The 14712-nt window shown below is 33.4% G+C and overlaps 4 protein-coding genes across 4 annotated transcripts; 3 read left to right on the top strand and 1 right to left on the bottom strand.

Annotated features, from left to right (window-relative positions):
• The first annotated feature begins 285 nt into the window (after positions 1 to 285).
• On the top strand, positions 286 to 1458 carry HELRODRAFT_191110 (hypothetical protein). Its single transcript, XM_009016382.1, has 2 exons — positions 286 to 562; positions 774 to 1458. Exon 2 carries the CDS (start codon positions 1133 to 1135, stop codon positions 1304 to 1306), a length of 174 nt encoding a protein of 57 aa, XP_009014630.1. The 5' UTR covers positions 286 to 562; positions 774 to 1132; the 3' UTR covers positions 1307 to 1458.
• A 1373-nt stretch (positions 1459 to 2831) lies between these two features.
• On the bottom strand, positions 2832 to 3837 carry HELRODRAFT_136352 (hypothetical protein; the record flags this gene model as incomplete). Its single annotated transcript, XM_009016381.1, has 3 exons — positions 2832 to 2920; positions 3230 to 3352; positions 3765 to 3837. Coding segments are annotated over 3 exons (285 nt in total), but the record flags the coding sequence as incomplete, so codon positions are not given.
• A 7187-nt stretch (positions 3838 to 11024) lies between these two features.
• HELRODRAFT_170575 (hypothetical protein) lies at positions 11025 to 12144 on the top strand (the record flags this gene model as incomplete). Its single annotated transcript, XM_009016380.1, has 3 exons — positions 11025 to 11597; positions 11780 to 11852; positions 11981 to 12144. The coding sequence occupies 3 exons, from the start codon at positions 11025 to 11027 to the stop codon at positions 12142 to 12144; spliced, it is 810 nt and encodes a 269-aa protein (XP_009014628.1).
• Positions 12145 to 13309: 1165 nt separating this feature from the next.
• HELRODRAFT_170574 (hypothetical protein) lies at positions 13310 to 14158 on the top strand (the record flags this gene model as incomplete). The annotated part of the gene is made up of 1 exon (XM_009016379.1): positions 13310 to 14158. One exon carries the CDS (start codon positions 13310 to 13312, stop codon positions 14156 to 14158), a length of 849 nt encoding a protein of 282 aa, XP_009014627.1.
• Between the last annotated feature and the right edge of the window lie 554 nt (positions 14159 to 14712).

The raw sequence follows: 14712 nt of genomic DNA, 5'->3' as shown, positions 1-14712 counted from the left end.
AGTAGCTCAGCCGAATGCTAAACTTGCTAATATATCATATTTCAATTATTTTATTCAATTTCACACAAAACAAACTTGTACACACACACACATACATATACACACACTCACACATACACACACACACACACACACATGCATACACAATCTGTATGTTGCACAAGCATTACGTGACAAAAGAGAATTTTGCGGTTGTCACGAATCTTGGTCAGACTGTATTTGAACCTGGTCAGTTCGCTGCAACAGCAACTCCACATGAGATAACAACTCCTTTTTTCGTTGCAGAAATTACTTCGATTTGTTGCAATGCGTCCGCAACAACGTCGAGACATGCAACGGTCTAAGCAACAACATAACAACGACACTGGTTCGTGCATCTGTTGCATTCTCGAGTCACTGCGACAACAGGACCAACAACAACAACAACAGAAACATCAACAACAACAATGTAAATAACAATGTTAAACATAACATCAACAACAATAACGATGATGTACAATTTCAGCAGCAACAACAACAGCAGCATAGACAGCAAAAACTACACAAAAATATTCACCATGAAGTATCAATGATTTTTTGATTTTGAGAAATTTTATCGCAATTTAATAAATGTCTTTAAAATTCCGGATTTTAACTAAAAAATTGAAAATTTTCAATGAATAAATAAATAATGATTTAATAAATAAATAAATACATAAATATTAAACATTTAAATAACAATTAAACATCAAATTTATGTTCTTTTCAAAAAAATAAAAACCTAACTATAACAGGTCAGGCCAGAAAATGCAATGAACACAGCCGTCCAAACGAACGAAAAGAATTTTCTTTCGTTCGCCATATTTTTATTATTTCATTACGCAATATATAGCTTATAAGATTGTATTAATTAATTATTTAATTAATTAACCAATTAATTAACAATCGTCATAATTTCATAACTGATTAATTAAACTGGTTAATTAACTTAATTAATTTTATATAGCTTTGCCAGAAAACGCAGTTAATGTTATTTAATGTAATGTTTTTTACCTATAACGATTTTTAATAGGGTTAAATTTTATTTAAAAAAACAAAAATATAATAATAATAATAAACTTTGCAATGACAAACGCTTTATACAAAAAAAAATATGATATGTATGATCTATATTTTTCTGTTTAAATGTTTCAATTTTTTACTCGCATTTACAGCTTTTAGATGGACAAGTTTAACTCATTTGTATTCATTCTTTCATTCATTCAATCAATCACTCATTCAATCAATCAATCATTCATTCATTCATTCAGGAATAAGTTTACCCTAAATAAAAATGACGACACCAAATATATTTGAGCATTTCGAAGTCAGCTTGTGTATATTTTTAATCAATTTTTACGGGATTTTTATTGTTTCATTTTTCTTTTTGTTTTTTGATGAAAATCAAAACTTGAAACCCGAATAAATTTTTGAAAAAAATTGAACATAGCGTCGTTCACTGGTGGCTATATCGTAGTTAATTGATGAATATTACGTAGTTGATTGATGGATTTGTGCCAATTAATTAATTAATTAATTAATTAATTAGTTAGTTAGTGTTTGAAATAGTGCTGTATCAAAGCCAAAACCAGCCAACAAAAATGATTTAAACAAAAAATAACGTGCAACTAACCTCTTATTCTTAATTTATTCTACGTATACATGAAAATGAAAAATTTCATTGGAAAAACGCCAAAAACAAATGAAAAATATTAATTATGACGTAGGAGGAAGCAAAAAGAAAGAAGATTTTATTGAGAGAAGAAATCCAAACATGCATCTCGCAATAGCTGCCTTCCTTACTTTGCCTTCTTACAACTAAACAAGGGTCCCATGTATCTGGGAAGAAAAATTAAAAAAAAATTCTACAACAGCTAACAATTTCACGATGTCAATAATTTTGAAAATTCGAAATTTCGTCGGAATAGTTTTGAAACGTTGCATACGGTACGGAGCTGTTAGATTTAAAAAAAAAGTACAAACGAATGGCCAATCAGACGCTTATAGTCAACTTGTGATGTGAATCACACGCGTGCAAGAAGGCGAGGTGTGTGGGCTTACCTTTGCGTTCGAAACTGCTGTACCGAGCCACATTTCTGCATTTCTTCCATATCATTTTCATGATACATCAGATGATTTAAAATAATAATGGTGACAGGTGAAATCAAATAGGGAACCTGAAACATTTTCTGAAGGCCCTCTTGAGCACTTTCTTCGCAGGCTCGTAGAATTTGTTGTAGAACATCACCAAATTGCTGAATGGCGTTAAAGAAATATTTATTTCATTTGCCTGACATTGCGTCAAAACCAAAAGGCGATAATTCAATAAATGAAAACTAACACCGACACATGAATTTACCATCAAACCAACAACAATAGTTATAATGCTAACATCAAAAAATGAAATCTAACAAGAAACCGACAGTAGCAAAATGGCTCCTAGGGCGATGCCGATGATAATGAAGAGGTCCAAGTTGTCGACCCCCGCGATGAACCTGCCCTCCATCAGCTGCAGTATTTCCCTGGACCTCACGTCCACCTGCTTCATCTTCTTCGGCGTCGTCAGTTCAGCTGCTTCTGTACGTCAGGGTGGGACATTTTTGTTTGCCGTGTGTTCGGTTGGAGAAGAAATTCTTTATATTGTAACGCGTTGTGACAATTTTATTTCTATCAAATAACTTTTAACGTAATAAAAATGCATGCATCAGTCAACTAACTGACCTGCCAATCAACCAATTAACCAACCAACCAACCAACCAGCCAGCCAGCCAGCCAGCCAACTTACCATCACAACTCAAAGGCCCGTCATAGCCGTCTGGACAGACGCAGATATACGTCCCTTCTAAATTTTCGCATGTGGTGTCATTCTTAGTGCACGGGTTAGTCCTACATTCGTCAACATCTGAGAAGTTTTTAACGTTCACATCATATCAACTAATGCAATAATTGATGCTATGAGACAATACTGGATAACAACAGTAACGCAAAAACAACATCAACAACGGATAAATAGTAACAAAAAAACAACAACATCAACAACAACAACAACAACATCAACAACAACAACACCATCAACAACATCAACAACAACAACAACATCAACAACAACAACAACACCATCAACAACATCAACAACAACAACAACAACATCAACAACAACAACAACATCAACAACAACAACATCAACAACAACAACATCAAACAACAGCACCTAAACAATAGCCTTCTCGATCCTTCTTATAACCCTCCTTGCAGAGACAACTGTAGCCACCGTCTTTGTTCTCACATATCATGTTCTCGGAGCATATTTCATTATCTGAACATTCATCTATGTCTGTAATGGCAATAAAGAGAGTTTAAATTATGAATTTGGCACAAGTCTTTGATTATACTACTACAACAACAACAAAAGACGCCAACCACACACTACACAATGACCACACGACAAGAACAAGAGACGCCAACCACACACTACACAATGACCACACGACAACGGCCACACACGACGACCACAGCCACAACTGACCGCCACATTTGTTGTTGCCAACAAGCCTATATCCTGACTTGCACATACATGTCGCGGGCTCATTGTTGACGGATACGCAGTAGCTATTCCTTTTATCACACTTCATGTAGCTACATGGTTCAGCATCTGAGAGAAAAACGCCATGAAGATGACGACACACAAACACACACATACACACACACACACAAATACACACACTCACACGCGCACACGCACGTACACTTGCAAGCATTATCCGTCAGAGTGGTTCCGGGGGCACATTCACACCTGTATGAGCCAGGTGTGTTGATGCAGAGGGAGTGCTCCATACAAACACGTGGTAAGAGGCATTCATTGATGTCTGTGTATGTGTGTGTATGTTGATGTGTATGTATGTATGTGTGCATAAATGTTTGTGTATGTTTCTGTATTTGCATGTGCTTGGTTGTTTGTGTATGTTTTTCTGTGTGTGTGTGTGTGTGTGTGTGTAGGTGTCATTTTTTGGAAATATATATATAATAAACTATATATATATATATATATATATATAATAAACTATATATATATATATATATATATATATATATATATTTAATAGTGTATGAACAAGCTAATTTGCTTAAAGTATTATCTCTATATTGCTTTTTTTTAGTTGTTTCAGTCAATTTCTAACAACGATTAATGATAAGAATAATATAATTAAGAATAATAATGAAAATAATAATAATAATAAAATAATAATAATAATAATAAATAAAAAGCAACCTTCGCAGTCCAGTCCATATCTCTCAAAGCCCTTCTGGCAGAAGCACTCGAACGATCCATACATATTCTTGCACGTCTCGCCATAGTTCTTACACAAGTACTCGCATTCATCTATGTCTGTGTACGTCGTGTGTTTACGTGTTTGTTTGTCTGTGTGTTTATGTGTGTGTGTGTGTATATGTGTTTGTGTGTGTATGTGTGTTTGTGTATGTGTGTGTGTATGTATGTATGTATGCATGAAAAAACTAAGTCCATTCTAGTCCACAATAAAGTAGTATGTTTAATTTTTAGCAAGATAAAATTATAAAGAGTAAAAAACTTAATTTAATTTTACAGGTTAAAAAAGTGGAAAGAAAAACCGAAAACGTCCGAAAAAAACAAGAAATATTAAAATTTAATATTTAATAATTAATTAAATATAAATTAAATATTTACATTTTGATTTGATCCGCGAGTTTTTTACTTTTTATTTATTTTAATCAACACCTATTTTGCGGATAAAGTTCGAAATAGCACAAATTTTTACGAATAAAATAAAATAAATTGAATAGTGAAGTATGATTAACACATGGGTAACTAAGGTTTAGTGTTTATATTTGAAAAGTGAATGTTGTAAGAGAATTAAAAGTGAATTTAATAAAAAATATAATGAAAATACTTTCTGTCACGAATATTCTACTTGTGTTAATTATATATGTAAAATATTAAATTTTATTTAAAAAAAACAATGATTTAAATTAATTAAAGTTATTTTATAACTAAACTTTTTCGTCAATAACAGGTTTGAATAACGTAAAAGTGGTATTATGGTTTGTGTATCTTCATTGGCATACGCCTTTAGCACGCCTCCGTGGCCTAATGGATAAGGCATCGGCCTCCTAAGCCGGGGATTGCGGGTTCGAATCCCGTCGGAGGTGCAGGGTGTTTCTTTTTATGCTTTTTAGAGGTGGTTAACTTTTCTCGTTTTTGTCTATTTAGTTTTTTGTTTCTATTGGCACATTTTTTTTTGTCTCATTCATTCAATGATTTTTCTAATTCATTAAGGGCAAAAGAAAAACAACGTTATCGTGATTAAACTGTTTCTAACATGAACTGTCCTATTTTATTGGCTAATTGTAATTAAATTTTATAATAATTTATGAAATGTGCTATTTATAACAAGTTAAATAAACTAGCAACCAACGACAACAACAACAACAATAACAACAACAAGAGCTACAGAAACAACCACAACAACTACAACCACAACAACAGGACCACATTAACCACATCAGCAGCAGCAAGAAAGACAAACCAAGGCAGCGATCGACAAGCTTTTTACTGGATTCGAACCCGGGATTGCAGAGACACTCATGTTGATATTTTCCATTTACGTGAACCTTCGACTCAGAACAGTGGGAGGTTTCGTAGTCGCATTTGTTGTGTTGGTGTTTTTTTTCTGCGTTGTTGGTTGTGTTGTTTGTTGTGCTGTATGTGTAGTTGTTTGTGTTGTGCTGTTTGTTGTGTTGTTTGTTGGGCTGTGTTGTTTATTGTGTTGCATGTGTAGTTGTTTGTTGTGCTGTGTTGTTTGTTGGGCTGAGTTGTTTGTTGTTGTGTTGTATGTGTAGTTGTGTTGTTGGTTGTGTTGTTTGTTGTGTTGTATGTGTAGTTGTTTGTTGGGCTGTGTTGTTTGTTGTGTTGTATGTGTAGTTGTTTGTCTCGACAAACAAAAATTCCCCACAAACGTTTAACATGCTTGCAAACTGCTGCAGTGACCTGTTTCGAATGCGAACTGATCCCTGCATGTTACTTGCAGCGTGTATGAAGCGTTGTAGGTCTGCATGTTTTTTAGCGGTACTTTTGAGAATTACTTAGGAATGAGTTTTAAGGAAAATTTTCTGGGGATAATTTTCCACAAAGTTATCAACCTTCTTCGATGTTTCGCCAGTAGGTTTGAATCCACCAAGACGCTACCTGTTAAACAAAATAATAATTTACTGCTTCATATTTTTATTTTCTACATAAAATTTAGCTGATTAATAATTTTATTTTAATAAACTTTATTAATATAAATGTTTAAAATACTGCACATATATTTAAATACACACTGGGTCTGATTGACAAGTGTAATTAATTAAGTAGAAATTTGAAACTATTGCAAATTTCCTTATTTTGAGTATCAACATAAAGATATTTTCAATAATTTGCTTGTGAAAAAATATTTGGCGACATTTTCTGGCTGTTTTGTATAACATTTTGTAGCGATACGAAGTTACGATACGAAGTTATTATATGAGTTTAGTGGGGCCCTATGTTATTGAGACTTTAGATTAAATCCGGCTCTGTGTATACATATATACATACATAGAGGTGCCTGAAAGGCAGAATATGAAAGAAAAGATAACCTTCAAGTTGTCGTTAACACGAAGCATTTTGTGGCATTGGATCATGTACTCGCCTGTTGTATTTAATTAACTTTTTATATAAGAGATGAAGGCGTGATAAAGAAATAAAACACTGACACTTTCAATGCACCTCTTATATAGCACAAAACACCATAAAAAATATGTATTTTTGTGTATGTATATCTAAGTGTATATAAATGCATAAATGTCCGTGTATATCATTTCTGAAATATCAGCCTTGCCATAACATAACTTCGTACAATTGCCCGGGTAACTGCTGATGATGATGACGACGACGATGACGATTTGAAATGCGCCTAGCATTTGCATGATGGTGAGTTATTGGTTATTATTTATTTGTTTATTTATTTATTAATTTATTATTGTTGACGGTATTAATATTATTTTTATTATTATTATAATCCGAGAAACATCGGAGGCTCTGGCCGGCAAATTGTTTATAAACAGTTTGTTATGAATTTTTTTGTCTGCTTTCCCGTCATCGACAGAGTTTTTTTTTAAGTTTTTGTTTATTCATTCATTTGTTTATATATATTTTTTTTTAATTTTAAATAAAAATGAGATCCCAGACGAATGATTTGAAATGATAAAAAGATGATCGAACGAATAGACAAATGCGACATACTAACCTATAATTCAATGGTTCAACTGAATTCAATGGTTAAATTAATTACGATTTTATAAGTTAGTTATGAAAAAATTTAAGTCTCTAATAAAAAAATTATAAAATTCATTAAATAATATTGACATAATAAAAATAAAATATAATAAAAACAATTGAAAATATATTTAATAAATTTATAAATCCATTCATTGCTTATTTATCTGCTCAGCTGTCAAATGGGAAGCACAAGTTTGGAAATTTCAGGTCTATAAATAACTTTAAAACAAATCAAATCTGATCATAGATTGTAAGCATTGTAGTTAATATCAATGTTCACAAGTTCAAAGATTAGATTCATAAAGTTCCATGTTTATAGAATCAGTATGGTTATTTAATCATTCGTTTTCAAATTTCTCATCTTGTCTTACAACACACAACTGATAAAAGTCTGTGATAATTTCTGTTTTAAGTCTCACATTAGCCGGTTTGACGCAACAAAAAGACTTATTGAAACTGAAATCGAACTCACTCCAATGATCAAAGGAAACAACAAAAATTACTACATCCTCTTAATTGAAGAAGAGAGTCACAACTTATCTGAAACGACAATTTGACTAGCAACATTTCATCATGCCAGCGGAGCTAGCATTTTTAAACGTTGAAACGCTGGCAATGAGAGAAGGTCCGAATGGAAGAATCCAATTCACTCTGACTAGATTTCAACTGTTTCGATTGCGAATGTACTGCAGACAGTTTCCAAAGCGGAAACGTGTTACTGAACCTAACTACAGGTATCTTAGATATCCTCATTGTAGTAATAAGGAAAAGGAAGTACACGGATCAGTTATAGCCGTCCCAGTTGTTGAAAAGCCGCCCACTACTCGCCTGCCATCTGCCGACGATTTTATGTTTGCCTACATCGTTGCCTGCATGGTTATCATATTCTGTGGAGTGCTTTTTGGCTGCTTTGCCTACCTGCTTTCATGTGAGTTCAGTTGATTTTCAGAAATATTTTTTTTTTTAGAATTTACAATAAAAAATTTTTAACAAGTGATTTTGAAATATAAGATGTAGAAAAATTACACTGTTAAGCAAATTCATTACAAATTACAATTACAAACAAATTTAAATAAACACACACATACACTCACATACACACACACACACACACACACACACATACATACATACATACATACGTACATACATGCATGGGTCCACAAGTCAATCTATTGGTTACAAAAATGTATGTTTCAACTATGTCAGTTATAAGTTACAAAATCTGTAGATAGAGATACAATGACATTATTAGTACAAGCTTTCGTCAACTCTAGAATAGATAAACTTCAAATGGTTCAGAACCAGGCTGCTAAAATGATATGCCGCAAATTAAAATTTGATCGTGCATGATCAACTGTAAAGGAGTTGCATTGGCTGCGTGTTAGACAAAGAATCATGTTCAAGTTGGATGTATTGGTATTTAAAAGTTTGAAAGGTTTGGTTCCGAAATATTTAAAAGATAAATGTATCAGTGTTTCATCTATGTCATCTGCTGATTAAAACACGATGTATGTCAGAGATCGGAATCTGAAAACAGCAGATAGAGATTTTGCATTTGCTGATATTGTTTTTTTGGAACAGCCTATTTATTGAATTACGTTTATCTGGGTTATCATTAGCTGAGTTTATAAAACTCCTAAAGTCTCTATAGACATACTTATTTGGTAACTCCTTGTGATCATCGAGGCCATGTTCGACCAAAAAAGATCTTCTTACGGCCATAAAAAAGGTCTTATTTATTATTTTTACATACATACATACGCAAACACACACACACAAACACAGATATTGGCCAACAGAAAAGGATTCAAGACGGAGATTTAAAAACAGCCAAACGCTACCTGACAGCCTCTTACATCATTTCTGCTACCGGATTTTTACTCGGGATCACCGTAATCCTTGCACTCCCATTCCTCGTCCCATCGATGAAAACATGATTTTTTTTCTCCAATTTTTGCTCATGGTTTCAATCTTATAACACTCTCTTCGTTTATTATCACTTTAATTTTTTAGATTTTTTATAGAATACTTGCTGGTCAAACAAAAAAAAAAACACTTTTTTCAAGTTTTTTAATTAAATTAATTAATTAAATATAAATAGTTGATTAATTACTGTCAAATGAAAATATGAGGTATTGAAAAAAACATTTGGGTTTTAGCATAAAGCTTACAGTAAAAACGAAAAATTTAAGTGTCACCGCCAATAAATCAATATCTTTCTTAATAATATTACATGCGCAAATATTGTGTGTGTGTTGTGTGTGTTATATATATGTGTGTGTGTGTGTGTGTGTGTGTTACATGGCACATATTGTGTGTATGTGTGTGTGTGTATGTGTTACATGGCACATATCGTGTGTGTGTGCGTGTGGTGTGTGTATCTGTGAGAGTTTATACAAAATAAAAAGTTTTTAAAATTAATTAAAAATCGTTATAAAATCAGGATGTAAATTTGATCTTTACAATACAAAACAAACAAACAAAATGGTGTGACCATGTAACAACCAATAAGTACTATCATTATTATTTGCTGGCTGAGTAATAACCATAGTGTGTACGTGTTTGTGTGTACGTATTTGTGTGTACGTGTGTGTGTGTGTATGTGTGTGTGTAACTATGTATGTGTGTGTGTGTGTTTGAGAAGTAGATTTAAACTTGTAAAAAACATTTAAAATTTAATTATCTCGAATGTGAATAATTTTAACGATCCACTTTTTGTATCCATCTAATACCATTCAATCAAAGTACAAAATGTAATTAATCATCTGTATCGCCATTTATTCCAATCGTATCCCTATTCCCAAAATAGAAACTCTCATACACCATATATGTACACGTACAACAAACATACATGAAAAAACCCAAATACACACACACATAAGTACATACACTACACATACATATACATACAAATATATACAAACAAACATAGACGCACACAAATACAAGTACGATACGAAGCGATACGATATATTTCATTTGCTTCAAAAATAAGAAAAGAAGACAGGATGACCATGATCAAGTTATCAGGTAACTCATCTAGCATGGCCACCTTACAAATAGTTTTAAACAAAATAAAATTTGAGCTAAAAATTTCGTAAAAGTGAAATAATAATGTTCAGGAACTAAAATTGTTCTACGAATAATGCACTATATCACTAAAAGTACACAAATACACACAAATACATACATACACGTACAAATGAATAGGCCTGAGAACACAAATACACACACACACACATACAGATACACATCTTACGTGTAAGAATGTTTAAATTATCGTAGCTACACTGAGTGTGAATGTGAATATATCATTGAAACAAAAATTACGTGCCAGACGTAAAATAAAGAAAATATAAGAAATAATTATTAAAAGCAAATGCACATTCACGCACGCACACAAACAAACTGATCCTTGTTTCTAACAATGGTAAAATTACATTTGTTTAGCTGTGTGAACGAAAGAGAAAATAATAGAGAATGGAGAGAGAGAGAGAAAGAGAGAGGGAGAAAGACAAATGATAAATTTTACATGTTGTGTTTGCACATACAACTGCCGACGTTCAAAGTGATTACAAATATTAGCAACAGTTAATTTTATAAGCTATTTTCTAAATTTAAAATTTTAATTAAAAAATATATATAAATTGATAAAATCTGTCGCAAGATGGCTAGCAACGAGAGGGAACCGCCTTGCTACGAGTCATTGGCTGCAGCGACAGTCTCATCGCTAGCCAACGAGTATTCAAGAACAATCGACGGTGTATATGCCCCAAGCAACCAACAACAGCAACCGCAACAAAATGCTGATAACTTTCAAACAGGGCCAAAAAAGCAACAACAACAGCAACAAAACCAACCAAATGAACCCTACTATCTTCCACTGGACCAAGCGACATCATCAACTGCAGCTCAGTTCTCAAATTATGAATCATTAAAACCTCCATCTTACGAAGAAACCATTACCGGTGGCCCAAACCTACTGCCACAACAGCTGCCACAGCAGCCACAACCATTTCAAAACGCTACAGCACCGCTCTACCAAGCCAGCCCCTACAACTTACCCCTAAACCCACAAAATTTAAGTAACCAGAGTGCCTCAACCGTTCATGTGACACCGGTTTACTTCGTGGTACAGCGTAATAGTGAGCCTCCCATACAATTTACTACTGCCTATGTTCTTTCGGTGTTGGTGCTTTTTTTCTGCTTCTTTCTATTTGGCACAGTGGCTCTCGTTCTGGTGTGTGAGTATAATACCCGTTTGAAGAATTTTTGTTTTGATAATATTTTTGAAATAGATTTTTTTTTTTAGAAAATTAAAACTTACTGATTATAAAAATCTTGAAATAACCATTCCATATTAAATAGAACTGTTCCTCACATATCATTCCATAACTATATCTTAACTACCGTGCGACAAAGACTGCAGCATTCACACCTCACGATCTAAGTACACATTGTATGGAGTACGGTCGAAATTTTGCATTCGAACCAGGTCATCGTACAATAACAACGCGAAACGTGGCGCTTCTATCGTCTGAGCTAACTCGCGCACCAAACGATATAATCACAAAATATTAATAAATTTATAAGTGAATCACATAATAAAATATTCCTTTACAGGTGTTGGACAAAACTCATGGACGAATGGCTCAAACACTGCGGCTAAACGTCTGAGAAGGGCTTCGTATGCATTTTCAATACTTGGCATTCTTGCCGGGATAGCACTCATCCTCTACATCATTCTATCTACAACTGTTTTTAGTAAGAAACCATCCTACAATTAAATATTACTGCTATGTAGATAAGTAGATGATCACATGTGGCTTGTTTTGCCATGCCTCTATCTACGATGAATGTGAAATCTGTGCTGTTGGTTATGAATTTAAGTAATAAAATAATATTTTTATGAATGAATGAATGAATTAATTAATTAATTAATTGATAAATTAGTGAGTCAATTAATTGATTATTTTCTCAATTTTTAACTGGGTTTTTATATAATTCTTGCGCGAATAAACTGTGATCCGGCCATACATTCCATCCCATGAATGTATTATTTTCTTATCTTATATTAGTTTTCTTAGTTTATAATTTTTCTTGATTAGGATATATTTTTAAAAATAAAATACTCCAGGATGAACCGACTAACTTACTAATTAAAAGCCTCAAACAAAGTATCTTTTTGAGTGTTTAGTACAAAATTAAAGAAAAAACAAACACAAAAACAGTAATTGTTCGTTCATGTGTTCATTCATTTGTTCTTTCGCCTGTTCGTTTACTTGTTTGTTCACCTGTTTGTTCAACTGTTTGCTCATTCGTTCGCCTATTTTTAGGTGTTTTTCATAATTATTATTACGCAGAATTTTGGACGAAATCTAAAGAATTAATCCTAACAATACCGATCTTGTGACAATGAGTAACATGTCAAATGCAACATAACACACACACATTCACATAAATAAACACACACACATTCACACACATTCATATAAACAAACACACACACACAACACACACAAATTCACACAAACAAACACACACACACACACACACACACTAAACACGCTGAAATATACCTATACAGACCATTGTTATTTTAGCGACGTCTCGGTTGTTAACAATCAAAGAGGTGCTGCTATTCAGTTTTACGTACGTCTTCACGTAAATTAACATCGTGAGTAACAAATTAACATAAAAATGAAATGATTAATATTAATAAATTTTGAAGTAGGATCAAATAGTGTTTCTTAACTGCTCAAGATTTTTGTCACGCATACATTTTCAGTTGGAAAATCAAATTTAAGTTATATATTCTAGCTAAAGCCATTTAATTGATAAAAATTGTTACATAAGATTAATTCCTCAAAAATTGTTTCATTCTACATTTGTGAGCCCTTGTATTTTCAAAGTATAGATACAGGTAAAAATAGAAAAATAATTGAAAGGGAAATGGAAGAATATTTCAACTCCCAGCAACGATCTCAGGATTATTTTCCACAGCAGCAGCACCATCAGCAACATGTTCAGCCAAACGTTTCCTACTCGCCACCACCCTATTACGACCAACTACCAAGCCCTCTCCCGCGGCTCAACCCACCCCAACAGCAGTACTCACAACCACCAGAGTACAATCACCAACGGCATCAACAACAACAAGATTTGGATTCACAATTTTCAACCTATGAACGCGCATTTCAAGAGCCGAAGTTACATTTTCAAAGAATGCGACAGCAGCAACTGCAGGAGCAACAACAACAACAACAGCAGCAACAGGTGTTGCAGCAACAAAATACATATCTGCAACATTTTTCCCAACACGAATTTCGACCGAACCAACCACAACAGCAAAGTCAATACGATCAGCAAGAAATTCAATCTCGACCACAACTACCACAACAGCCGCAGCAGTTTATGACGGCTTTCAACGACTTAGATTCAGTCCAGTGGGGTAGAATCAGTAATAACGATGACGATGACAGCCGAGCTTACATAGGTCCCTTAGTTTTTTCCATTCTCGTCACGATTCTATGTGGTGTTTTATTTGGCCTGATTGCCTTAGTTACTGCTGGTAAGATTTTTTCAGAATTTTTTTATGAATTTGATCTTCGACTTTTTTGCCATAACCTCTTAAACAATTTTGTTTCAGTGTCTAGCAAGAAAAAGTATGACGCGGGCAACGTAGAAAGGGCAAAATTTCTACGAAGGGCTTCCTACGCCCTCTCCATCATTGGCTTGGTAGTCGGTGCGGTCATTCTGGCGGTCGTCATCGCCTTCGTAGTCATTGTTCTTAAGAAATGAGGTATGACGTTACGGCGAAGGAGCTATGACGTCATAGTTGTTAAATATGTTGATGACATTCTTATTGTAATTAACTATTTTTATACATTTTTTAGGGAAGTTATTGTGAGCAAATAAAATTTTGTAAATTTATTTCATTAATTTGAAAGTTTTTATTTATTGTGAGTCTAGGCTTTATCTTTGATTCTGGCATGTCTCATTCTTCTCAGATTAATAGTGTTACCAGAAGTTCTTACTTTCATCTACGTAGAATAAAAACTTTTGCCTTTTCTTGACGATCCTACTCTTCTCCTTCTTGTTATTTCTTTAGTCTTATCTAGGATTGTGTAACTCGCTCCACTATGGCTTTCTTGATTTTATACTCTGTCCTTTAAGTAAAGCTTTTAACTCTGCTGCTCGTCAAGTTGCTCGTGTCCCTTTCTTTTCTCATATATCTCCATATCTTGTTCTCTTGCACTGTCTGCCTATAAAATATAGAATAATTTTTAAAATTTGCACCTTTATGTATAAGTCTCAATCAAAATTATTTCCTAAGTACCTATCAGTAAATGTAT

This window comes from Helobdella robusta (assembly GCF_000326865.2).
Source record: "Helobdella robusta unplaced genomic scaffold HELROscaffold_18, whole genome shotgun sequence".
In the NCBI taxonomy this organism is placed as follows: domain Eukaryota; kingdom Metazoa; phylum Annelida; class Clitellata; order Rhynchobdellida; family Glossiphoniidae; genus Helobdella; species Helobdella robusta.
This window is presented reverse-complemented; position numbering and strand designations above follow the sequence as displayed.

Coding starts and splice junctions, on each gene's coding strand:
- HELRODRAFT_191110 (XM_009016382.1), top strand. CDS start 1,133: ATGATATGTATGATCTATATTTTTCTGTTTAAATGTTTCAATTTTTTA.